Source organism: Leopardus geoffroyi, chromosome B3, assembly GCF_018350155.1.
Source record: "Leopardus geoffroyi isolate Oge1 chromosome B3, O.geoffroyi_Oge1_pat1.0, whole genome shotgun sequence".
NCBI classification, from domain to species: domain Eukaryota; kingdom Metazoa; phylum Chordata; class Mammalia; order Carnivora; family Felidae; genus Leopardus; species Leopardus geoffroyi.
Window position 1 is genome coordinate 70,402,682 of NC_059337.1, and position 26,751 is coordinate 70,429,432.

At 37.0% G+C, this 26,751-nt stretch overlaps 1 protein-coding gene, 1 non-coding gene and 1 pseudogene across 2 annotated transcripts; 1 reads left to right on the plus strand and 2 right to left on the minus strand.

The window, feature by feature from the left end:
* Window positions 1-2,713: 2,713 nt before the first annotated feature.
* On the plus strand, window positions 2,714-3,652 carry LOC123582207 (olfactory receptor 4F6-like). The gene has a single exon (XM_045448462.1). The coding sequence runs from the start codon at window positions 2,714-2,716 to the stop codon at window positions 3,650-3,652; it is 939 nt and encodes a 312-aa protein (XP_045304418.1).
* Window positions 3,653-9,290: 5,638 nt separating this feature from the next.
* On the minus strand, window positions 9,291-22,943 carry LOC123583661 (annotated as a pseudogene).
* Window positions 19,058-19,192, minus strand: LOC123584716. Its single transcript, XR_006705663.1, has one exon. It is a non-coding gene; the product is annotated as a small nucleolar RNA SNORA17 (small nucleolar RNA).
* Window positions 22,944-26,751: the final 3,808 nt, after the last annotated feature.

The following is a 26,751-nucleotide window of genomic DNA, read 5'->3' on the forward strand; positions in this document are numbered from 1 at the left end:
ATTTTACTATGTTAATAATTCTAAAAAGTTAGGCATTTGTTTATGTGCATATACACACAAAGATACTATTGATTCTATTATGCAAAATTTTTCACCTCTGGTAGATCTATACCACTGTGGTTTTTTTTTTTTAAAGTTTATTTTATTTATTTTAGAGAGAGAGAGAAAGCACATGTGGGAAAGGGCAGAGAGAGGGAGAGAGAGAATCCCAAGCAGGCTCCATGCTGCCTCTGCACAGAGCCTGACACAGGACTTGATCCCATGAACCATGAGATTTTGACCTGAGCCAAAATCAAGAGTTGGATGCTTAACTGAGTGAGCCACCTAGGTGCCCCTACATGGTCAAATATAAAAATGCCTGGCAGTCCTTGTATTTCACATCCATTGCCATTTACTTCTGTGATTGTTCCACATCTCTGTTTATTTCTGCTCTGTTTTTCTTAGTTATTGGCCATGTTCTCCATTAAGGGCCCTTGTGGGAGGGCCCTAGCATCACCTCAATAGTATTTCCTCTTGGCTAAAATACCCATCCCATGCCATGACCCTCAGGATGCCCATTTTTGCCTGACCTGGCAGCCCTCAAGACTATTCTTAGCTATATAGTGTCCATGGTGATCCCATCTGCATACACAGTGCAGGGCTGTGCCCAGGCTATACCCTGAGCATAATGTGAAGTGGCATAGGAAGAAGTCATGACAAGAGAAAGAATGGTTGTCAGTGATGTGGGGCCTGGAAGAAAGCTTGGTGGTAGCAGTGCAGGTGGGTGGGGAACCTGTGGAAATCAATTCACATGTGGAATAAGCATCAATATGCTTGGTTGTGAAAAGGGAAAGTAGTTTAGAAAATCTTATAAGGGAAAAAATTAATATATTAGTTGGATTCCTGTGAAAGTGATATTTCAGTATTTTTTGATCTATCAAAATACCAATTTTATATGGTTCAAACATATATATATATATATATATATATATATATATATATATATACACACACACACACAGATACACACACACACATGGAGCTCAACAATCTGTTGTTTTTTTATTTCTATTTTTCTAGGCTTAATTAAAAATGTTTTCTATACATTTCCTTTTGTAAACTGTTCTTTTAAAATAAAGGTTTATTATTAAAATTTTCATATTTTTGTACATTTAAGGTTGAATGCCTTTCCCATTTGGGTATACTATTCATAATTTAATTCCTCATTTGAATTTAGGCTATTTTCATTTTTTTTCCTTTTTTAAATAATTGTATGACATTTGCCCAATAGGTAAATTTTTTGGCTCATCTGTTCTTATTACCTTAAACAAAATTTCCTGTATAGGGAATCTTAGTCATAAGGCAATTCAAAGATATTTGATTGATATGTAGTTTGAAATTGTATTCTGGAGATGTTATATGAATTTGTACTGGGAATAATAGAGATTGTTTCATCATAGCTTCACTGACGATATATTATTCAGTTATTCATACATAATAGCAACTCCATATTGTTTTATTTACATTTCTTTGATTGCTAGTGAGTATGACTATTCTTCATGTGATGACTATTTATATTTATTATTCTGTCCAAGTTTTTATGTGTTTGTTCACTTAAAATTTGGTTTATCATTATATTTAACAAGTATTTCCCACATTTGTTTTTTTTTTCCTAAAACGTTTATATAGAAGATTAAAATTTTTGAATCTGTATGTGTGCTTTTTTTTCTGCGTGAGTTGCACATGAGGGGATATGTTTAGACAGACTTTTCTCACACAAAGGATTGCCTAAAAGTAAGCCTATATTTCTTCTATTTCCTGTTTCTTTTGTCATTTAAATATCCATTAAAATGCATTTTATTTACTGTTGTAAGGTAAGGAATTTAATTTTCTTTTGCCAAGTTTGGTAAGCTGTGTCAACACCATTTATTGATAAATTTACCCTTTCTATACTGATTTGAAATGGTCCTTTGATAGACTCTTAATAGATCTCTCTCTTGCTTTGGGATAACTGTGTTACATTCTTTACTTTGCAGCTACTGTAAACTCTTCAAAGTACTAATATTATTATTTCACTGCTCTACCTAGTGGATTTCTGTCACTTTTAAGATATTGACCAAATTCTTTACACAGGGTAGAGGACTCTACCTTGATCAGACTCTTATTTATTTATTTGTTTGTTTATTCCAAATTGTTCTGTTTCTTCATCCTAAATGAGTATTTCCCATATCTTTCCTCTGGATAGATCACTCTTCCTATCTTCCTCACTTATTTAACTCCTATTCATCATTTAGATTTTAGCACAAATGTCTTCTTCCAGGTCATAGCAGATGGCACTGCTATGAGCTCTTATAATTCTCATAGCCCTTTGTTCTTTTCTTCAAATAACTAATCACCATTATAATCATCCACTTATACGATTAGTTATTTAATGTCTAGCTTCACAACTAGACTACAAACTACATTAAGACAGGGTATATATTATATCCCAGAATGTGGCACAGTGCCAGGTACATAGGTCTTCATGGTACCTATGTGGTACCATGGCTCAATGAACATTTGTTAAATCAATAAATTATTGTATGACTTTTTTTCAAAGGACTTTTGTGACCAAGAGTGAAATTTTTTCTGTAATGTCAGAATTTGAAACCCAGTGACATCTGTTTCTTTCAATAGCTCTGGTGCATCCTTTTGTAATTATTTGTATTTGTTCCTTTCAGGTAACACAAGGTCAATGAATAAGTCAAATTACTCTCCAGTGTCTGAATTTGTGTTGCTGGGACTTTCTACCTACAGACCAGTGCAGCATTTTCTCCTTGCTTTCTCTGCAGTGTTTTATGTAACAATTGTTCTGGGAAACCTTTTGGTTGTGTTCGCAGTGACCTTTGACCCATATTTACATTCCCCCATGTACTTCCTTTTAGCCAATCTCTCATTCATTGATTTGTGTTTTTCTACCTTAACAGTTCCTAAGATGATTCATAACCTATACTCTGGGTACAAAACCATATCCTTTCAGGGCTGTGTCATCCAGATATTTGCCCTTCATGTCCTGGGTGGATCTGAGATGGTCCTGCTCATCGCCATGGCCTTGGACAGATATGTGGCCATATGCAAGCCCCTCCACTACCTGACTATCATGAGCCCACAGATGTGCATTTTGCTTCTGTCCAGTGCTTGGGTTATTGGCCTCATTCATGCAGTGGTCCAGGTAGCTTTTGTTGTCCATTTGCCTTTTTGCGGTCCTAATGAGATAGATAGCTTTTACTGTGACCTTCCTTGGTTTATCAAACTTGCCTGCACAGACACCTACAGAATGGAATTCATGGTTACTGCCAACAGTGGGTTCATTTCCATGGGCACCTTCTTCTTATTGCTCATCTCCTATATCTTCATCCTGGTCACTGTATGGAAACGTTCCTCAGGTGGTTTGTCTAAAGCCTTTTCTACTCTGTCAGCTCACATCACTGTGGTGGTTTTGTTCTTCGGACCGTGCATCTTTGTTTATGTGTGGCCATTTCCCACAGTGCCAGTGGATAAATTTCTTGCCATTTTGGACTTTATGATCACACCCATTCTGAATCCCATTATCTACACATTGAGGAACAAGGACATGAAGATGGCAATGAAAAGACTGAGTAGTCAATTCCTGAGTGTGAGAATGATCTCCTAAATAATTCACAAGAGGACAAGTTACTCTATGCATTTCCAGACAACTTCAAGTAATACAAATGCTTAAATAATAATACAAAATTTACAGGGTGTCTGGTGGCTCAGTTGGTTAAGTGTCCGACTTCGGCTCAGGTCGTGATCTTGCGGTTTGTGAGTTCGAGCCCTGTGTGATGCTCTGTGCTGACAGCTTGGAGCCTGGAGCCTGCTTCAGATTCTGTATCTCCCTGTCTCTCTGCCCCTCCCCTGCTCACACTCTGTCTCTCTCTATATCTCAATAATAAATTTTAAAAAAATACAAAATTTGGGGTTGTCTTTTTCTAAAGTTACCATTTTATAATATTCAGAATAGATCACTGATTGTGAGGGTACATTGAACTATCAGATTAACTCTCTAGTTAACAAGTTGTTTGAAAACTGAATTAAAGCCCTAGGAAAAGTATGGGAAGTTGATGAAAAACTTAGATTATAGATTTAGAATCTGCTGAAAGCATGGCCTCAGACATTAGACTGGATTCAAATTAATCTACTTGGAGCTAACATACTCAAACTTTTGAGGGAACTATGAATTATACAACTTTCCTTCAATTTAAACCTGGGATATGAATGATTCAATTTTATCGTTTTCTGAAAAACAAAAAATATATGAGAGAGTATTTAAATGGATACCCATTTGTTCCTGGAGGAAGAAGGAACAGAAAGGGAGTGTGAGGTTAATAGAATATGGATAAGGCAGTGTAATAAGGAAAGACTGAAATATGTGGGTGGGAAAACAAGAGGGAGAGCCTCAGAAACTGCGTGTTTCATATATTTGGCCTGTGGCTGCTACTCTTACCCTTGCTTGCCCAATTCCAATGGACTCATGCCATCTCCAGTTGGCTTAGGGCAGGGAAAAATGTATCTTTATTATAAATATAGAATGTATATTATATTTATATATCTTTTTTCACAATTTTTGAAATTCTGACTTAATGTCTGTGACCAGCCAATATTCTTTAAATGTCAAATAGATATTAATGTGATCATTTAATGGCTGATATTATTATTATCCAATAATTATTCTGTCCAAACTGTTTGTTGACAATTTTTCTCTAGTAACTTGTCTTGGGTAACTCTTTTCTTATTCAAGATATTGGTTTCAAGTATACATGTGCTTGTGCATTTGTGTGTATAATCTGTAGAAATTGCAAAACTAATTTAATTTATATTTTGCTTTGATAACAAGAAGACCAAGACAAATTCACTGCTAGAGTATAAAAGGACTCTGTCCTGAGTGTTTGTGATTCTTTCTGGTTGTACAATCAGTAATATTTTATATTTTTCCTGTTCGTTATTACTTTGTTGCTTAATATTTATATTTGTAATGGATTCTTATTGGGTACAATACATTGAAAAGGACAAACATAAAGTCAGATTTCTGAGTGAAGAATTTGCCATACTTTTAAGGCGAGCAGAGAAGAGAGAAGACTAAATTTCTAAGCTCAAAAATTCTGAAGAACGGGGCACCTGGCTAGCTCAGTCATAGAGCCAGAATGTGCTGATTCTTGATTTTGGGGTTGTGAGTCTGAGCCCCACATTGGGTATAGAGATTACGTACAAATTAAAAATCTTAAAAAAAAATTCTGAAGGGCAAAACTGAATCACCTAACATCTTTAAGACTGAAGAACAAGAGAACCATTAAAATCATAATTAAAACTTAGAAGGGAGTGGCACCTGGGTGGCTTCCTAGGTTAAGTGTATCACTTAGGCTCAGGTCATGATCTCAGGGTTCAGATCCTCATTGGGCTCTGTGCTGTCAGTTAGGAGCCTGGAGCCTGCTTCAGAGTCTGTGTCTCTCCCTCTCTCTGCTCCTCCCCCACTTGCGCGCGTGAGCTCTCAAAAAACAAAACAGAGCAACAACAACAAAAAAACCCATTAAAAAAAATAAGACTTGGAAGGGATATATCCAAGGAGCAGGCACAAATCAGAAGTATACTGAGACTTGTAAAAATTACAATCCGATTCAAATAAGCTCAGTACTTGATTGGATTGAAGTGATTATAACTTAACATTTTATGCCTCATGGAAGAAACAGTAAATAGTTTCTGGAGGAATATTTTGTCAGATCTATATGATTTTTTTTTAATAAAAATGTGCCTAAAGTACATAAAATAGGAATATGCAAAGAAGCAGAGATGTATGCCTCATAATTAAGAGGAAAACAGTTAAGAACAAGGGTGGCTCAATTGTTGAAATTAGTAAAGGGGAAAAAAAATCATATATTTTAAGAGAGAGATTACAAAGCCAAAAAATGGAGAAAACAGTAAAAATTTTAAGAGAAATGGAATATCGAAGAAAGAACCAAATATTTTAGAACTGTAAAAGCAACATGAAATTATGAATTTAAGTGGACTTAAAAGCAGAGTGAACACAGCCGAAAGAATCAGTGGATTCAAAGACAAGTCAATAGATACCCATATTGATGTGCAGAGATGTAAAAGACAAAAAAAAATCAGAAGGTTATAGGTATATGTGTCCACATACCCAGAAATAAAAATTATTTTATATAAGGGTTTGTGCCTGAGACCCTATCTTTTGGAATATTACAAAAATACACAGGACCATGTTACCTTTACAAAACAATTTGAAATTTGGAGCCTGGTCCCTTTCCTGGGAGCCCAGCGGCACAGCCATCTTCCTGGGCCAGCATGAATGCTCCTCAGAGCAGAGCGGGGTGGGGGTTGGAGCAGCTCTGGCAGGAGGTGGACACCTGAAGGAACAAGGTCTCAGCAGGTGGCTGCAGAGTTCAATAGTACTGCATGTAGAATGCCTGTGAAGATGCCCTGCTGGTAGGTGTTCCAGCTGGAAGCAACCCCTGGAGCCCAGATTCTAGGCTTTCTTCTAAAGACTGTAGGGAAGAAGTTTGCTGAGGAAGGCTCTTAAGCACAAAGTGATGAATGACTGCCTCCCTGTCTCAAGAAAACGCTTTTCTCCAGCCAAATGACTTTTAGTTATTTCAGATCTTTCCTGTGGCCTGGTCCTAGAGCCTAAATTCTACAGAAATTGATGAGTGTCTACTCAGATAAAGGAAACTGGGTGAAGGAGTAGACTTTAAATAATAATGGCCTGTTTTGTTTTGTAAAGTGCTTTTTTTTTTTTTTTCAACGTTTATTTATTTTTGGGACAGAGAGAGACAGAGCATGAACGGGGGAGGGGCAGAGAGAGAGGGAGACACAGAATCGGAAACAGGCTCCAGGCTCTGAGCCATCAGCCCAGAGCCTGACGCGGGGCTCGAACTCACGGACTGCGAGATCGTGACCTGGCTGAAGTCGGACGCTTAACCGACTGTGCCACCCAGGCGCCCCTGTAAAGTGCTTTTATACTTAAAAATGTTACCACCAAATACACGTCTTTCATAAGTGAATTACTAGTGTTTCTATACCTGGAATATTATGTTTGTTTTATGGATGTTTACATTTTGGGAAGGAAAACATTTTTTTTTAAAAATTTGAATATTTGTAATTTGGTTTTCCCAAGATTTTTTTTTAATGATTATTTATTTTTGAGAGACAGAGAGAGACAGAGTGTGAGCGGGGGAGGTGCAGAGAGAGAGAGGGAGACACAGATTCAGAAGCAGGCTCTAGGCTCTGAGCTGTCGCACAGAGCCCAAAGTGGGGCTCCAAGTTATGAAGTGTGAGATCATGACTTGAGCTGAAGTCAGACCCTTAACTGACTGAGCCACCCATGTGCCCCCCAAGATTTTAATACCATAACAAAACTTGTTCTTTTCTCATGAATTTACAGTTTGTAAATGAATACAAGCAAGTAGAAAATTGGGGGAAGAATAGGCTTTAGTAACCAAATGATGTCTTGATTTTTCTAAATCTCTCTCTCTAATCATGAGAGCTGTGTTTTAGCAAACTTGTTTGGAAAGATTCATGTATATTAGATTACTCCATCCTGTCTATGCAGCAGATTTGGTCATTGTCTTCTTAATTTCCTCTATTTTATAGTTTCGGTTGTACCTTAAAAAAACACTATGTTATTTCTTGTCTTCAAAATGTTTAAATGTGACCTTCAGAACATTGCAAATGATTACAAACAAAATAATGTGAAAGTACTACAGCCTAAATGAATTCTTAATGTCACAAGTGTTTTACTTTGATGATGTACCTTTGATTTAATTGGGAACATTTTTAAAAGGATATTTGATTTGTGTTTGTAATCATCTTTGATGAGCTTGGAAATAAAATTTCCGCTCAATTCATCATTAAAAAAACAATATGAAATTTGAAGTATATCTGGATCCATGGGTTTCAGATAAGGAGATGAAAATTTGCATACCTTTTTGAAACACAGAGTAGGAAGAAATCTTAAGAAAGTTGTTGATGTGGAGCTAGGAGCCAATGGCCAAGAAAGAATTCTTGCGATGTTTTCAGTGCAAAAAGTGCTTTTATTATAGGCCTGGGACAGGACCCGAGGACAGAAAGGGCTGCACTTTTGCTGTATGAAGCTGGTGGTTGTATGCTTAGTGTGTAAGGGGGAGGGGCCTTGCAAGGACTATTAGATCATAAATGTATTCTTCAAATTTCTACCCGTAAAATTACTTTTGCAAGATTTCTCTGGTGCTTATTATTCAGCTTGATATTAATTATTGGCGAGATGTACAGGCAATCACGAGACCCTTTAAGAATGTAGGAACTAGCAGGTATTTGATCCGTATTGGAACTATGCAGGCTACAGATCAGCCTTCTGGGCTAAAGGTGAACATTTCCCTGCTTCTGTCCCTCATCAGTTATATTATATGTAGTAATGAACAATTCACAAACTTTGTGTATAATCCAGTTGCTTGCAGGCCATCTGAACCCTGAATAACTGAATGGATACTTTGTTCTAAAATCAGACTTTTTGACCTCACTCTCATAACACTTTTCCCTGCTTTAATCTGATATAGATAATGAACTTTCTAACCCATTTACAAATAAAAAGAGATGAAGCAAAATCCCCAAAGGTTGTTAGTATATCCATCTTTGTATTTAAATTAGCTCATCTTCTGAAGAGAATCATATTGTTTCACAGATGGCTAAAATATGAGGTTGCGGGGACAACACTCTCTTCAGATTATGATTATGATTCTTTTTTTTCTGAGGATGATGAATAATAGTTACTACCTTTCCAACAGTCTCTTCAGATAAGGTAGCTAGAGCTTTAACTAATTGAGAGACTAATTTACCCATTATAAAAATAAAGAGCAGTATTCCATACACTGACCTGTTGATCAAAATTTAGAGACCTATGTCAAGTGCTTTGCTCAAAGAAATGCTTAGCTTAACAGGAAATTTTAAGATAAGGTGCTGAAGTAGCAACATGACTAGTAGTAAATAACATTAACATTGTTGTTAATTTTAACTTATTCTGGAGCACAACCAACATCATAGTCATAGACACTGGCCAAAATTTCCAGACAGGAAATCATTTTGTATTCAGTGATTAGCAAGTGATTATGGAATAAAATAGAATTGACATAAAACTGTTATCTGTTTCCATATGTGACTTGGGGAATGCTTCCCAGTACCAAATAATAAGACAGGTATGGCTAATTTAGAGATGTTATAGTATACATTCTGTTAACATGAGGCCCTGAAATACAGAAATCCATATACTAACATAATCTCTTAATGACATTTTTGATTTCTTTGTTCCTTAGAGTGTAAATGGCCAGATTTAGGAGAGGTGTGATGACTGCATAAAACACAGCCAGAAATTTGTCCACCCAGGTGATGTTGAGTGGCCACAGGTAGTAAAAATGCAAGGCCCAAAGAAGAGCACTACCATTGTGATGTGGGCAGTGCAGGTGGAGAGAGCCTTAAATGTCCCATCCTTAGAGCAAAGACAGATGGTAAACAGAATATGAGTAAGAGATTAACAATAGAATGAAGCAAATGGTTGCCAGTACCCCACTGTCAGCATTTATCCACATTTCTAGGATATAGGTGTCTATGTAGGCTAGCTTGGTCACCAATGGAATATCACAGAAAAAGCTAGCCAGTTCCCTGGGCCCACAGAAGGGCAGCTTTATAATCATACTGAGTTGGCTTATTGAATGCACAAAGCCAATGATCCATGATGTCACCACGAACCCAATGTACATTTGTCTGTTCATGATGCTGGAATAATGGAGTGGCTTGCAGATGGCCACATAACGGTCATAGGCCATTGACACAACCAGAAATATCTCACCCTCTCCAAAGAATGTCCAAAGAAAATCTGACACATGCAGCCTTCAAAGGAGACAGTCTTGTTTTCCTTGAGAAAGTCTGTGATCATTTTAGGGGTAGTGACTGAGGAAAGGCAGAAGTCAACGAATGAAAGATTGGCTAACAGGGGCGCCTGGGTGGCGCAGTCGGTTAAGCGTCCGACTTCAGCCAGGTCACGATCTTGCGGTCCGTGAGTTCGAGCCCCGCGTCAGGCTCTGGGCTGATGGCTCAGAGCCTGGAGCCTGTTTCCGATTCTGTGTCTCCCTCTCTCTCTGCCCCTCCCCTGTTCATGCTCTGTCTCTCTCTGTCCCAAAAATAAATAAACTTTGGAAAAAAAAATTAAAAAAAAAAAAAAAGGCTAACAGAAAGTACATGGGAGAGTGGAGATGAGGTCAGCAATAATTAGGAACATGATGAAGATGTTGCCCAAAATGGTGATAAGATAAAGTGAAGAAAATATCACCAGGAGAAAGGCCTGGAGCTCCCATGAATTACAAAGCCCCAAAATAATAAATTCAGGCACCACAGACTGGTTTACTTCTTCAATTTTGTCTAGTTTGTTCTTTTTTTTTTTTTTTTTAACGTTTTTATTTTATTTTTGGGACAGAGAGAGACAGAGCATGAATGGGGGAGGGGCAGAGAGAGAGGGAGACACAGAATCGGAAACAGGCTCCAGGCTCTGAGCCATCAGCCCAGAGCCTGACGCGGGGCTTGAACTCACAGACCACGAGATCGTCACCTGGCTGAAGTCCGACGCTTAACCGACTGCGCCACCCAGGCGCCCCTGTCTAGTTTGTTCTAAATTCACCTGAAGGAAAGACAGGAAATTCATTTTTCTGAATAACAGTATGTGAATCAAGAAGATTTCTTCTACATTGCTGATGGAAGTCTATACTAATATAATCTGTGGAAAAAAGTTTATCTTGTAAAGCTCAATATTGATGAATTCTGTGGTTCAGCAATTTCACTCCCATTTCTATACCCAAGATAAACTCTTGTATGTGTATGTAGAGAAATTTATAATAATCCCCATAAGCAAGACAATGGAATATTATTCAGAACTATAACAAATTACAACTATAAAATGATATAGATGTATCTTAGACATAATACTGAAAGAAAAAAAAAGTCCAAAATGGATCCACTCAGTACTATTTACATAAAGTAAAGAGCAATGGAAAAATAATGTATATTTTGCAGAAAAAATATAAATGATAAAACTAAGTACAGAAAGAGAAGATGCAAGACCTAAGTAACCTTAAGTGAAGGGAGGTGAAAGGTAGGCATAAGGATGAGCATATAACCAGTTGTATGTTATCAATTATCTAGATCTTGTATTAGGTCATGTTTCCATCAGTGTAATTTTATCATTAAATAAACAAGCAAACATAAAATGGGCATGGAAAAATAGTGAGAGTATGTTATGAATCAATCAAGAATTATGATCAATTTGGGATTCCTGGCTGGCTCAGTTGATACAGCAGGTGACTCTTGATCTTGGGGTTGTAAGTTCAAGCCCCATGTTGGGTGTAGAGATTACTTAACAATAAAAAATCTTTAGAAAAAAAAGAATTATGATCATTCAATAAATACTGTAGACCTGAGGTAAAGTGACATTTTTTAAAATGACATTGTTTAGGGGCTGTATGTTAGAAAAATAGTTTCTATTTATAAAACTGACACAATATTTAATACGTTATTGAAGGTTAATTTTTTAAAGTTATTTATTTTTGAGAGAGAGAGAGAGGAGGAGGAGCAGAGGGAGGAGACAGAATCTCAAGCAGACCCTGCATTATCAGCGTGGAGCCGGACACGGGCCTCAAACTCACAAGCCATGAGATCATGACCTGAGCTGAAATCAAGAGTCATACCCTTAACTGACTGAGCCACCCAGACACCCCTGACTTAATTTTTTAATGATTTAATGAATAAATAGATGAATCAATCATTTTTTGAATCAATCATTTTTAAAAAGAGATATTAATACTATTTTGACAAAATGACAAAACTTTTTAACTAATGAACATAGTTAAGTACAAGAGCAGATAAACTAATCAAATACAAGGTAGTTAAAAATCAGTTAAAGAATAAATGTTCTAGTCATAAAGAAAGGATAAATCATGAGCACCAGGAAGAAATATTCTCTGTTCATGAAATTCAAAGCTTATATAACCTGTAAGAAATTACTTATAGCCTGAAGTGTACTTCGGCCATCGTGAAAGGTTTAGTTCTTAATATCACAATTTAAAATGTGTATTAAAGCCATTTTACCAGATGTGGTATGGGACCATTGAATATAAAATCTGGTGTTAGTTTTCTGATTCAAAACAAGATGGCTTCTGAGAAACTAAAATCTGGAAATCTCTGGGTGGACTAAAATAAGCCAGAGTTTATAATTAACTCTGGGAGAGAGATATGCATCAAGTTACTTGAGGAAAAGAGTTTTTTGTGGGTGTGTGTTACAAATGGGAGTTTCAGAGTTAGGTAAATTCTTTCATTTCCAACGTATCCACAGGAAGCTATTTCCATTCAGTCTCATTTGCTTTAGCCTGAGAAACCATGATTTTTGAAATCTGTTCTTTCTAACAATCTTTGGCAGATAATTCTTTCCAAACTATCTCTTGTAATGCCAGAGTAAATGGAAAATATAAATTAATTATATTTCTTATCAACAAGTTAGAGAAACTTTAAGTTTTCCTTTAAACTAGTCATTTTGCTGCGTAAATTATTTTAAAGATCTAATAAACCTATAAAACTGGACAAGAGATTCATATTCTTTCTCTCTCTTTCCCTTTTTCCTTTTCTCTCTTCCCAGTTTCCTTTCTCCTTATTTTTTTCCCATATCCTTCTGATTGTTCCCTGACCTTCTCTCTTTCAAAAATTTCTTGATCTGAAGGGCTTAGCTACAATGGATCAATTATCTCCAGCAGCCACTACTAGTTTTTGATGACTGGTGTTCACAGTCCTCTATCAAAGCTGGAAACCAGCTATACAGTATTTTTTTTTCATTTTTTCTTTTTCTATGTAATTCAGAGCTGTAATAAACACTTTTAGCCATTGTTTCATAATCATGATAATAATCATACTTATTTTACTGCTGAAAAGATGAGTTAAAAGGTAAATGCCCAAAAGGAACACAGTTAATGGTCTATTTGGAGTTAGCTTCTGGAAAGAATGTTGGTTTGGAGAAAAGTTCAGTTTGGCTGAGAACTATGATTTCTATGAATCAAAAATAATAAAACGCTTCATAAGATTGCATGTCCAATGAAGAGGTAATTGACATATGAAGAAATATAAATGGTCAGTAGATCTATGAAAAGTATTCTCTGTATCTATAATAATTCTATTATTTTTCTTGGCACTAACTGCTTCTGATTTCCTCTAATTTAGTCTGTTATCCTCACTGTTGTCTATTATAAAATTGTTGATGTTGTTTAAATCCACAAGAGTTACCAGATACCAGCAATAAAAATAAGGACAGAGTTATAAAGTACTAGATATAGGAGGGCCTTTTAATTTTCTAGTGTGGTCAACAAGAATTTATTGAATTTATTTTTACTATGTACTCTGATCACTTTTGGACACTATAGATGAAAAAAATAGGTTCTGTAGGTTATACTAAAGAAGTAAAAGCCTATGCCTGCTTGCTCACCTAATACTTGCTTTAAAAGTTGTTAACATTATTTTAGTTGAATTACAAAAGACAAAATATTACTACTAAATTAACTATATTAATAGTCATATTAATAACACTGTTATAATTTATTTTCAATCATGTCCTAGGTGGGAGAATTAAATCTTGATTACAAGGGTATAATAGTAAAATCAAATGACTTAAAGCAGAACTCCCCAAAGAGAATCAAAACTTAGGATGGGGGTGCGGGGGGGAAGGAAAAAGGAAGAAAGGAAGGAAGGAAAGAAAGAAAAGAAGAAAGAAAGAAAGAAAGAAAGAAAGAAAAGAAAGGAAGGAATGAGGGAAGGAAGGAAGGAAATTAGGCAATACCTATTTTTTTGTTTTGAACTATGAATTTTAGGGTCATGTAAAAACTAAGTCTCCCTGTTTCTTTCTGTGTCTGCCTGCTCTCTCTCTCTCTCTGAATACCCACTGTATTTTCACCTACATTGTCTAACTTAATCTCTACAATAACCCCATGAAATAGGTCCTGAGGTTGGTCCCCATTTGTAACCTGTTAGAAGTCTCAGAACAGAATAATAGTGTGGCTGGGGTGAGGAGTGGGATGCACACCCAATGTTTGTGACTCCAGTCCTTTCTCCTTCTTTGGTATCATTCCGCATTTCCTACTCTTCATTTCCAAAAGCATAATTCCATTCTCATGGTAACTATTGACTGTTACAACTTTTGAGAGATTTCATTCCATATTTTCTATCAGGATTTTTTCTGAGCTAAATTATTGACAGTCCATTTTTCCATGTTTGGAAATTTCTGTTATTTATGCCTACATACCTGTGCCTGGAACATAATCCAGAAAAACTGTAGCCCCTGATGACTGTGGTGCTGTGAGAACCCAAATACTTCCTCAACCAGGGCATTTAGGGAGCTGTTAGACTGACTAGCAGGTGTTCTTTATGATGCGTATGGAGTCCAGAAGTCCCAAATGTAGCTAGGAGAAGAAACCCTTGATATTTGTGGAAACTGCAAAAATTCCAAGCCATCCCAATTAGTATTAACGGCAATATAGTGTTAAAACATTGTAAAATTGTCTTAAATGTGATACAGGAAGGGAATTAAGGGAGTAGTTAAGAAATTTAGAGAGTATAGACTGTACCTTCTTATCAGAGAGACCCCATATTTGACCATATTTTTTTCCATGGATAAAGTATTGTCTATATTCTAACTAGAATCTGAAATAAACTCATATTGCAGCAAAACAAATAATGCATTTTCTGTTGTGACCAGTATCCATGTGAGAGTGTGAGGTATATATTCATTGTAGAGACTACCTTCTGGGGTAGGAAAATTTCACTTACCCAAGCTATCTATGCTCCTTTGGGACCTCTTAATTTCTGAGTTCCTCTGAATTGAGAAAATCACTTGAAAGTGTGCCTTTGCTAAGATCAAAGACAGACCTGGTCAGTGCAATTAATTATAAAAGTTCCACTGATAGAAATTAAGCACAGTTTTAAAACATTTCTTTGGCTAACTTTTTAATTTAATAATTATATTATTTTAAAACGAAATTGCTGTTTCTAGTCCCTTTAGGAGCCAGATGACTTAGGCGAGTGGTCAGAGAAGACCAGTCAAGACAAATGAGCTGGTTGCCGATATACTCCACCTGTGTATATGACAGAACAGCCAGCCTTGAATTGCTGGTTTTGTGGGGTTTCAATGGAGGGTAGAAAAACATTTTGAAGTCTTGAGAATTTCTGTGGGTACACGAGCAAAGTTCTGGGTTTATATTGGGTGAAAGTCAGCATTATTAATATTCTTTTAGGCAATCAAACAATAATGGAAGCCTACCTTTTTATTTTCACTTACAAAGTATTACGTAAATCAAGTATTCTTGATCAGAATGCAACGCTTTAGAGGTCTGAGAAGGAAATATGATAATATGTCTCTATCTGCCTTTTCTTTTTTTTTTTTAATTTTTTTTTCAACGTTTATTCATTTTTGGGACAGAGAGAGACAGAGCATGAACGGGGGAGGGGCAGCGAGAGAGGGAGACACAGAATCGGAAACAGGCTCCAGGCTCCGAGCCATCAGCCCAGAGCCTGACGCGGGGCTCGAACTCACAGACCGCGAGATCGTGACCTGGCTGAAGTCGGGCGCTTAACCGACTGCGCCACCCAGGTGCCCCTCTATCTGCCTTTTCTTATTACTTTTGTTTAACCACACACACACAAATCTGTTCACGTTTTGGTGGTTGTTTCAGTTTCCTTTTAATTCAATTACACAATTATGTGTACACATATCCACATATTTTTGGGAGGAGTCTTGTTTGTTTTTGAATAGATAAGATATAGAAATGTTCTTTAATTTATTTAAAATTTTTTAAAATCAATGTATGCTTAAGTATCTTTCTTTCAATGGTGATTACTACTCTTAGAAAAACAAAGAGAAAACTTATTTAAAACATATTTCATTTTTTGTTCAAAAGTAAAGATATATTTATATTTTTTAATTTTTAAAAAATGTTTATTTATTTAGAGAGAGAGAGATAGAGAGTAAGCAGGGGAGGGGCAGAGACAGAGGGAGACAGAGAATCCCAAGCAGATTCTGCACTGTCAGCATGGAGGCTGACGCAAGTCTCAAACTCATGAACTGAACTGTGAGATCATGATCTGACCTGCAGTCAAGAATCTGACACTTAACTGAATGAGCCACCCACATGCTCAGGTAAAGGTATATTTTTAAAATGTTCTCTTCACAGTTTAAGGTTGGATGCTTGGGGTTTGGAAAGCTAATGTAGAAAAACAATGAGGTATAGGATGGGATTGCTGGACTTGACATTAACTATGTGGATAGTGTCAGTGATGTGAATCTACTAGTCAGCTTGGCTAAAGATCAGGAAAAGAAGGTGGTATCTCAAGACATAGCCTAGAAACATCACTACGTTAAAGTATAGATGGTTATGTTTAAGGAATGGACACCACATGTAAACTAGTAAATAAACCAGGTATTGCATTGTGTGAACATTCTAGACAGTCTGGGGAATACAAACATTTTAAATTATGGCAACTACACTAAAATAACATTGAATATGTAGTGAAGCAGAGTTATATACCTTCATCTCAACCCCATGTTAGCTCATCAGGAAGAAGTGGCTGTGATGCAGTGTATCGCATAATGACTTTCTGTTTATTTCCTTCTCTTCTCATGGTTAGAGAACATTTGCTAAATAGGCATTTCACTAGTCCTGACTGGTGGGGGACTCTACACAAGTTCCAAGCATTTACCAAGTATAGACTTCATAGTCACTATCCCTGTGTCTGGTACATTCTATGTAGGTATTCTAGGGAGTAAATGAGTCCTAAATTTCAGCTCCACCAAGGAAGAAGAAACCATGGTAGAGAAGGGGGTCAATGTGTTCAACTGAGAGAGGTTTTAAGATTGTTATTCTTTGAGGGAGAGTGGAGTAGTTACCTAATTAGATCTTGCTCATCTATCCCTAGGTAAAACTAAAAGAGTGAAAGGTCTCAGAGACTTCACCTAAGATGAGCATTTATGTAGCAAAGGGCACTTAGATATATCATCTTCCTAAAGTGGGTCCAATCAGGCAGAGGGAAGTAATTTTAAAGGACTGGGAAAAATGTAATTGTGATAGAGGATGAGAGCAACACTTCTTGCTTATATTGATATATTCACTTACCAGGGATTTTTATTTTATTTTATTTTATTTTATCTTATTTTATATTTTATTTTATTTTGAGAGAGAGAGAGAGAGTGAGAATGTGAGTGGGGGAGGGAGGGAGGGAGAGAGACAGAGAGAGAGAGAGAGAGAGAATCTTAATCTCCAAGCTCAGTGTGGAGCTTGACAAGGGGCTCAATGTGGGGCTTGACATAGGGCTCAATCCCATGACCCAGGGATAATGACCTGAGCCAAAATTAAGAGTTGGATGCTCAACTGACTGAGCCACACAGGTGTCCTGATATACCAGGGATTTTAATCACTTATCAATCAATCATCCTGGACATTAGCAAGTCACTTTGGGGACCATATTATATTGTACATCATAATCCTAAAGCACGTGTCAACATCCACAGCTGACTAAGGTTTTTACTAGAATGTTTGCTGGCCAGTAGATCAGCCACGCTGCATGAGAGTGATTATGAAACCTTGAATAAGTGCCTGGTAGAAGTAAGCAGAGAACCCACAACAGCATAAGCTCAGGTATGAGAGTTAAAACACATGCACACAACTCGAAAAGACTCAAAACTTGGGGGCATCTGGGTAGCTCAGTCGGTTAAGCATTTGACTTTGGCTTGAGTCATGATCTCATGGTTTGCAGGTTTGAGCCCTATGTAGGGCTCTGTGCTGACAGCTCAGAGCCTGAAGTATGCTTCAGACTCTGTCTCCCCCTCTCTCTCTGCCCCTCCCCCACTGTTTCTCTCTCTCTCTCTCTCTCTCTCTCTCAAAAAAAAAAAAAAAGAAGAAGAGAAAAGAAAAAAGACTGAGGGTGCCTGGGTGCTCAGTCAAGCCTTTCACTTCGGCTCAGGTCATGATCTCATAGTCCATGGGTTTAAGCCCCACGTTGGGCTCTGTGCTGGCAATATGGAGCCTGCTTGGGATTCTCCCTCTTTCTCCTTCTCTCTCTGCCCCTCCCCTGCTCATGCTGTCTCTCTGAAAATAAGTAAACTTAAAAAAAAAGACTCAGAACAATTCCTATTGGATTTACACTATTCACTAATGTTTAAGGTGGAGGAAGGAGGGAAAGTTTAAATAACGATGTCTGCAAATGAGTTGTTGCCAACTTAAAAAGGGATACATGTGTATATATCACAGGGGATGTTAGGAAAAAGACATAGACATTCATTTCTTAAATTAGGATTCTGGATTATGTTAGGAAGGGCCATTCTAAGACCACTGACCCAAAAAGAATTGTAATTTGGAGTTAAGTAATTATTACACAAAAAGGAATTTACTTACTTAGTAGTAGGTAGACTTATTGAATGTTGGCCTGGATCTTCTCCCAGACTGAGCAATAGATTAGTGTCACTGAGGTCTCTGATCAGCAGACTGCTCATAATTTTGTTTGTGTTGACCACCTCAATTCAAATGGGCTTCTATGACATAATAGGGGGGTGATTAAATTCTGTTCTTTTATTTGACTTTATTATTTTTTACATCAACTGCTTGTTTGAAGAAAAAGTAATAATTATTAAGGCAACTTGAACTGAGTTGTTTTTCTAAGTTGTTTTCTCAACAATATTTGAAAAATACCTTTTTTTTTATCTTGAGTAGTTTGGATAGACAACTAGATTAAAAATTTCAATGGCTTTTAGCTTATACTTCTGTATTTCTCCAGCTGCTAGGCAATGGGGCTCCTAATCCATTACAATGAAAAAAATACTGAAAGACCCAGCCTGATTAATATAATTATAAATAAGACCAAGACATCTATGAGCTAAGAATTGTTGTGCGCAGGTAATGAGGAGGGAAGAATTAAGCGGTGTAGTTATGGATGTGTTCCACTTCCTACATTTTTTTTTTCAAGTGTCAACCTATTAATCATTCAGATGTTCACCAGCCAGGACACTGGGCCTGGATAAGCCACTTTTCCTTTCTGTCACCTAATGACACAAATGTGACACAAAAGCAGCCACACCTGCAGTGCCTCTTGGTGCAGTGTATTTGGAAGATTGAACAATTCAAGTTTTATTTCCCTGTGGATGAAGGATCAACAGGCTATTAGGATATTGCACAGAAAGGCCTGAATCTGCAAAACATTTATACTTCAGGGTGAACTTATTCTAACACCAATGTGTCAACTTATCTGAGACCCCAGGATGCTCATTCAGGCACTGAGTTTCCAGCAGGCAAACTCTCAGCAGGAAGGCCACCTTATTCCTCCTCCCTCTGCCTTTCTAGCATAGGAGGTACACCTGCAGCATCTTGAGTCAGGCCGGGTCGTGTCCAGCGTGGGGCCAAAAGTGGGGCTTGAAATCACAACCCGAGGTCAAGACCTGAACTGAGATTTTGGATCTCGGATCTTGGAGATCTTGGATGCTCAGCCAACTGAGCCACCCAGGCGCCCCCACTTCCTACATTTTTAACAGTACTATTTTGATGATATCCTCATAAGCCCCTAAGAGATAACATTTTTTGTGTTGTTAAGGATTATTTTACTTCTATCTTCAACTTCTTTCCATCCAGATATAGAAACCTGGGACATATAAAGTTATGATTTCTCTAACCTACTGTTTTCAAAACAAAGTTTTGTTTGGTGGAATCCCACCTGTTTGGTGCCTATTAGTTTCTAGCCCATCATTTTCTAGCAGTCTACTCAAGGAAGAGACTGAGTTAAGACTGTATCTGATAAGAAGTACTAGATGTAAATATATGTAGTGTAGATCCCTTACCTTAAAGAAGGTGCTATTAGATTGGTAAGTCAACAGTGCTAAGACACTGAACAGCAGACGGTGGTATACAATTAAGGACTACAAATTTCAAAGGATTAAAGGTCAACGTGGGCAGCACACATTGGTGAAAGTACTATGGGATATGGCTAATTTGATTGAATGATAGACTCTCCAAAGATACCGAGAGTAAGGAATGTAATTTCAAATAGTGGAGACCCCTATTAGCATAATACGTGAAAGAGGGCAGCATTCGGTATAAACCGGGGAGCCCAGGCTTTAAAGACAGGCAAAAGTAGCCTGAAACTTGGCACTGTCACTTGTGAACTATCCGAACTTAGGCAAGTTACAAACTCTGAGCCTCATATTCTTTTATCTAAAATGGGATTCTTGTATTACCTTAATTTTTTTTTGTATATTTCTGGACAGTATCCAACCAAACTAGCTCAGGTAAACAAATTAATGCATAATATGTAAAATGGTGATAGTAGTGGACCCGATTTAGTTTATACAACACACCAGTATTCACTCTTGCCTTCCTTGCTTTCTTCCTAGCCCCAGTATCCATAAGAATGATTGTCTTTGCCTCTGCTAACAACCAGGGGCCCAATATGGTTGCTTCTATAGATCCCTGATATCTCTCAGGCATGATAAGACATTGTTCTGTCTCCTTCTCAGACAAGAACTTAGAGTTTTGAGGGAAAATCAGATAGCAAACAAATACTTATGTAAATAAATAAATAAATAAATAAATAAATAAATAACTGAAAGCTGTACATAACTTCTGTGGAAGAAAAGGTATATAGTGCTGTGAGAGAGTGAAAGAGGAAATAATTTTTTATTAGTTAATTTTTTTATATAGTTGACACATAATATTACATTAGTTTCATATGTACAAAATAGTGATTCACTTTCTCTTTATATCATGCTACGATATAAAGCACACAAGTGTAGCTATCATCTGTCACCATACAACATTGTAGTATATACCATTGACTATATTCCCTAAGCTGTGCCTTTATTCCCATTACATTCATTCAATAAGTGGAAGCCTATATCTCCTATTCCCCTTCCCCCATTTTGCCTGCCTTCTCCCAGCAACTATCAGTTTGTTCTCTGTATTTATAGGTTCATTCTGCTTTCTGTTTATTTACTTGTTTTGTTTTTTTAGATTTCATGTTATAAGTGAAGTCATATGGTATTTATCTTTCTCAGACTTATTTCACTTAGCAAAATACCTTCCAGTTCAAACAAAATCAAAGTCATCACAAATGGCAAGATCTCATTCTTTCTTTGGCTGAGTAATATTCCATTATTAGATAGATAGATAGATAGATAGATAGATAGATACAGATTTAGATATAGATATATACCACATCATCTTTATCCATTTGTCTATTGATGGGCATTTATGTTGCTCCATATCTGGGCTATTGTAAATAATGCTGTGATAAACATGGGAGTGCAGGGGCACCTGGGTGGCTTAGTCGGTTAAGCGTCTGACTTCAGCTCAGGTCACGATCTCGCTTTCTATGAGTTCAAGCCCTGTGTCGGGCTCTGGGCTGATGGCTCAGAGCCTGGAGCCTGCTTCTGATTCTGTGTCTCCCTCTCTCTCTGCCCCTCCCTGCTCATGCTCTGTCTCTCAAGTAAATAAATTTAAAAAAAACAAAAACAAAAACAAAAACATGGGAGTGCATATATCTTTTTGAAAAGGTGTTTTCATTTCTTTGGGTAAATACCCAGTAGTGGAAAAATCGAATCATATGGTGTTTCTATTTTTAATTTTTTGAGGAACCTCCTTAGTGGTTGTACCAATTTACAGTCCTACCAATAGTGTTTGGGGGTTCCTTTTTCTCTTCATCATTGCCAACACGTGTTATTTCTTGTCTTTTTATTGTAGCTATTCTGACAGCTATGAGGTAATATCTCATTGAGGTTTTGATTTGCATTTCCCTGATGATTAATGATGTTGAGTATCTTTTCATGTGTCTGTTGTCCATCTTATGTCTCCTGTGGAGTAATGTCTATTCAGGTCCTCTGCCCATATTTTAAATGGGGTGTTTGTTTGTTTTTTGGTGTTAAGTTGTATGAGTTCTTTATATATTTTTATATTAATCCTTTACTGGATATATTATTTGCAAATATATTCTCCTATTCAGTAAGTTGTCTTTTGTTTTGTTGATGGTTTCCTACACTGTGCAAAAGCTTTTTATTTTGGTATAGTCCCAATAGTGTATTTTTGCTTTTGTTTCTTTGCCTGTGGAGACATATCTAGAAAAACGTGGCTATGGCTAGTGTCAGGAATTATTGTCTGTGATCTCTTCCAGGATTTTTATGGCTTCAGATCTCACATTTAGGTCTTTAATCCATGCTGAATTTATTTTTGTGCAGGGTATAAGAAAGTGATCCCCAGTTTTATTTTTTGTATGTAGGTGTCTAGTTTTCCCAGCACCATTTGTTGAAGAAACTCTCCACTTTTCTTTAATCCATATTAAAAGTAGCTCTTGTGATTGGTGTATTGCCGGAGGTGAGGCTTAACGCATAATTTGTGTTGCTCCAGAGATACCACACGTTTGGTTCTTCCTCCCCCCACAGAAGCCCCTAGGTATCTCCTCTCTTCAGGGCATCCTGATACATAGCCCCATTTCATATGCTATCAATCCCTTTTTCTTCCCCTGGGTGCCACTCCCGAGCACACATGACCCACATTGTATAAGTGCACATGGTTTGGAACATAAGCATCTTCAAAATTCATTTTTTGAGAGGGAACGTTAGGGTCACGAGCCAGCTGGCTCCCCTGCAGTGCGCATCCTTATCCACATGTGAACCTCTGTCAGGACTGTGACCTGGGAGGAGTCTGCTCTTCTGTGTCACCAAGCACTTGGAGCATGTACGTGCCAGTGTAGATGACCAACTGTCTGGTCACCTGGGTGGTGTGGCACAGGACCTGCAGCTGGCTCCTCAGCAGGGCCTTGACTCCTATACACCAGATGTTGTAGGACACCGAATATATCTCATACATGGTGGTCTTGATGTTGCATATTTTTGCCTCCTTTGTCATAGACTGATTGGCCATACAAGTGTGGGTTTGTTCTAGGCTTTCTGTTCTGTTCCAGTGATCTATGTATCTGTTTTTGTATTGTGGCTTTTTAAGGTTTATTTATTTATTTTTAGAGAGAGAGACAGGCAGAGAGAAAGAGAGAGAGAGTGTGTGCACAAGGTGGGGAGGGGCAGAGAGAGAGGGAGAGAGAGAATCCTAAGCAGGCTCCACACTGTCAGCACAGAGCCCAACACAGGGCTCGATCCCACCAACAGTGAGATCATGACCTGAGACCTTGGTGATTAAATCAAGAGTTGGCCTCTTAACTGAACCACCCAGGTGCTCCAGTACCATACTGTTTTGATTATTACAGCTTTGCAATGTATCTTGAAATCTGGGATTATGATACCTCCAGGTATCTTGTCTTCTTCAGGATTGCTTTGGCTATTATTCATTTGTTTATTGTATTACTTATTCTAGTTTTGTGAATAATGCTGCTGATATTTTGATAGAGATTGCCTTGAATCTGTAGATTGCTTTGGGTGATATGAACATTTTAACAGTATTAATTTTTCCAATACCTGAGCATGGAATAACTTTCCATTTTTCCATTTATTTGTGTCATCCTCAGTGTCTTTCACCAATGCTTTATAGTTTTGGGGATAGAGGTCTTTCACTTCACTTAAGTTTATTCCTAGGTATTTTATTTTTCTGGTGCAACTGTAAATGGTGTTATTTTTAAAATTTCTCTTTTTCTCTTTCTGCTACATCATTATTAGTATACAGAAACACTACCATATTTTGGCTGTTAATTTTGTACCCTGCCATTTTACTGAATTCATTACTTTTTGTAGTTTTTTTTTTTTTTTTTGGTGGAGTCCTTAGGATTTTCTATGTATAGTGTGATGTCTTCTGCATATAGTGACAGTTTAACTTCTTCTTTACCCATATGGATGCTTCTGATTTCTTTTTCTTGTTTGATTATTGTGGCATAGCATATTCAGTGCTATGTCAGATGAAAGTGGTGAGAGTGGACATCCTTGTCTTGTTCCTGATCTTAGAGGAAAAGCTCTCTGTTTTTCACCATTGAGTATGATGTTAGCTATGGTTCTTCATATATAGCCTTTATTATGTGGAAGTATGTTTTCCCTAACCCCATCTGGTTGAGAGTTTTTATCGTGAATGGACATTGAATTTTATCAAATGCTTTTTCTGCATCTAATGATAAGGCCATTTGATTTTTATCTTTTTTGTTTGTTGATGTCATTTATGACATTGATTGATGTGTGAATATTGAACCACCCTTGCAGACCAGAATAAATCCCACTGGATCATGGTGAATTATCTTTTTAATGCATTGCTATATACCATTTGCATTTTGTTGGGGATTTTTGCATCTGTGTTTATCAGGGCTATTGGCCTATAGTTTTCTTTTTTTTGTGGTATCTTTTTCTGGTTTTTCATCTCAGGGTAATTCTGGCCTCAATTGTGTCATAGACCCTGGGTCTAGAGTTCTTTCTTGTCCAGCAAGAAAGTGGGATGCAGGATTAAAATGCGAGAGATGTCCAGGAAAAGACAAGAGCCCTGAATAAGGGTCCTTGCTCCGTACTTATTAGGATCAGAAGGCTTACAAGAATGATGGATGTGCACAAACAGACAGTTAATCTGTGAACATTAACTCATGGGTGTGAGGGAAAGGGGTTTTGAAGATATACAGTGTTAGGGGTTTAGGTCAATATAAAAATCCTGGCTCAGGGCAGATGGATGTTAACTGCAGACAAGAGGCTCTGTGTCTGTTTATCTTAGGCAGCCTAGGGGATAAGACAAATAAACCATGCTGCCTCAGGGTTAACAAGGCACCTTTCTTTTGCTAATTAGCTCCTCTCTGGGCAGCTTCACCCCCACCGTGGTCTATTAGCCCTATTTACCTGTTTACCTAATTTGGTCCTTCCTTCCTGTGAAAGCAAATTTCTGCTGTTGTACTAAATTGGGCGGTGTTTTCACCCTGAATACCTAACCTTGTATACTTCATGTACCTTTGTATTGGGGCCTTTGCCCCTTGTCTCTATCCTGGGGGCCTTTCCCCCGCCCTCTCTATCCTTATTTGACTAATCTTGTTTACCCAAACTTGGGTGTGAGCATCCTATGGTTTTGTAATTCTTCATGCCTTGTTAACCCATTGGTTAAGCCCAGGGAATTCCTAAACTTATTCCCAACTTCTGATTTTATATATGTATGTGTGTGTGTGTGCGTGTGTGTGTGTGTGTGTGTGTACACACACACACGCACACACACACACACACGTATGTATGTATATATATGCCACAAGAAATAAAAGTGTTTTAAAATCAGGTTTATTTCAAAGCACCATAAAGAGCAAGAGAAACTACAATCTTGGGACAAAGCAATTATCAGACGCTGAGTCAGATATGACATATTTTGGAATTATTGTATAAAGAATTTAAAATAACTATAATTAATACATAAAGGTTCTAATTGGAAAAGTAGACTATATGCAAAAACAGATTGGTAAGGTAAACAGAGAGATAGAAACTATATGAATCAAAAGGAAATGTTGGAAACCAAAAACACGGTAAGACAAATGAAGGATGCCTTTCATAGGCTCATCACTAGATTGGACATAACAAGGATGGAATCTTTGAGCTTGAAGATACATCAGTAGAAGCTTCCCAAATTCAAATACTTGGAAGGAAAACAATGACAAAAATAATCATATATATTATTCAAGAATGGGGTACAATAATAAAAGGACATATGTATAATTGGAATAACAGAGGAAAAGAAAGAGGAAAAGGAGAAGAAATATTTGAAATAATAATGGCTTGAGAATTTTCCAAAAATAATGACAAACATGAAAAAAAAAGAAACAAGAAAAAAGTCTACACATAGGCATATTATATTCAAACTGTAGAAAACAAAAGAGAAGATCTTGAAGGAATCCAAGGAGGGTAAACATTATTTATAGAGGAACAAGGATAAGAATTACATCAGACTTCTTGTCATAACCATGTTATGGTTGAAAGAGTGAAGTGAAATATTTACCATGTTAAAAAAATTAATCCAGATTTCTATGTTCAGCAAAATTATCCTCCAAAAGTGTAGGAGAAAAAAAAAAAAAAACGTTCTCAGAGAGAAATCACTCATTTTTCAAATAGACATAACATTCCTTAGTATGTATGCATACTAAGAGCATGCAAACAAAGCATGAAAATACATGAGGCAAAACTTGAGATAAGTCCAATGAGAAATAGACAAATCCACAATTATAGTTGGAAACTTCAAGTCTCTCTTTTCAGTAATTGATACATCCAGAAGGCAGAAATTCGGTAAGCACATGGTTGCTCTCAAAGGAACCATCAATCAGCTTGATCTAATTATATTTATAGATCACCTCATCCAACAATAACAGAATATACATTTTTTTCCAGTTCACATGGAATGTTCAGCAAGATAGATCACTTTCTGGGTCATAAAACACACCTTAAAAAAATTTGAAAGAGTAGAAATCAGACAAAGTATGTTCTCAAATCACATTGGAATGAAACTAAAAATCAATAACAAAGATAGCTGGAACATTCTAATATATTTGGAGATTAAGCCATACAATTCTAAATAGCACATGGATCAAAGAAGAAGTCTTAAAAGATATTAAAAATGTTTTTTTAAATTTTTTAAAATCTATCTTTATTTTTGAGAGAGAGACAACAGAATGCAAGCAGGGAAGGAACAGAGAGAAAGGGAGACACAGAATCCCAATTAGGCTCCAGGC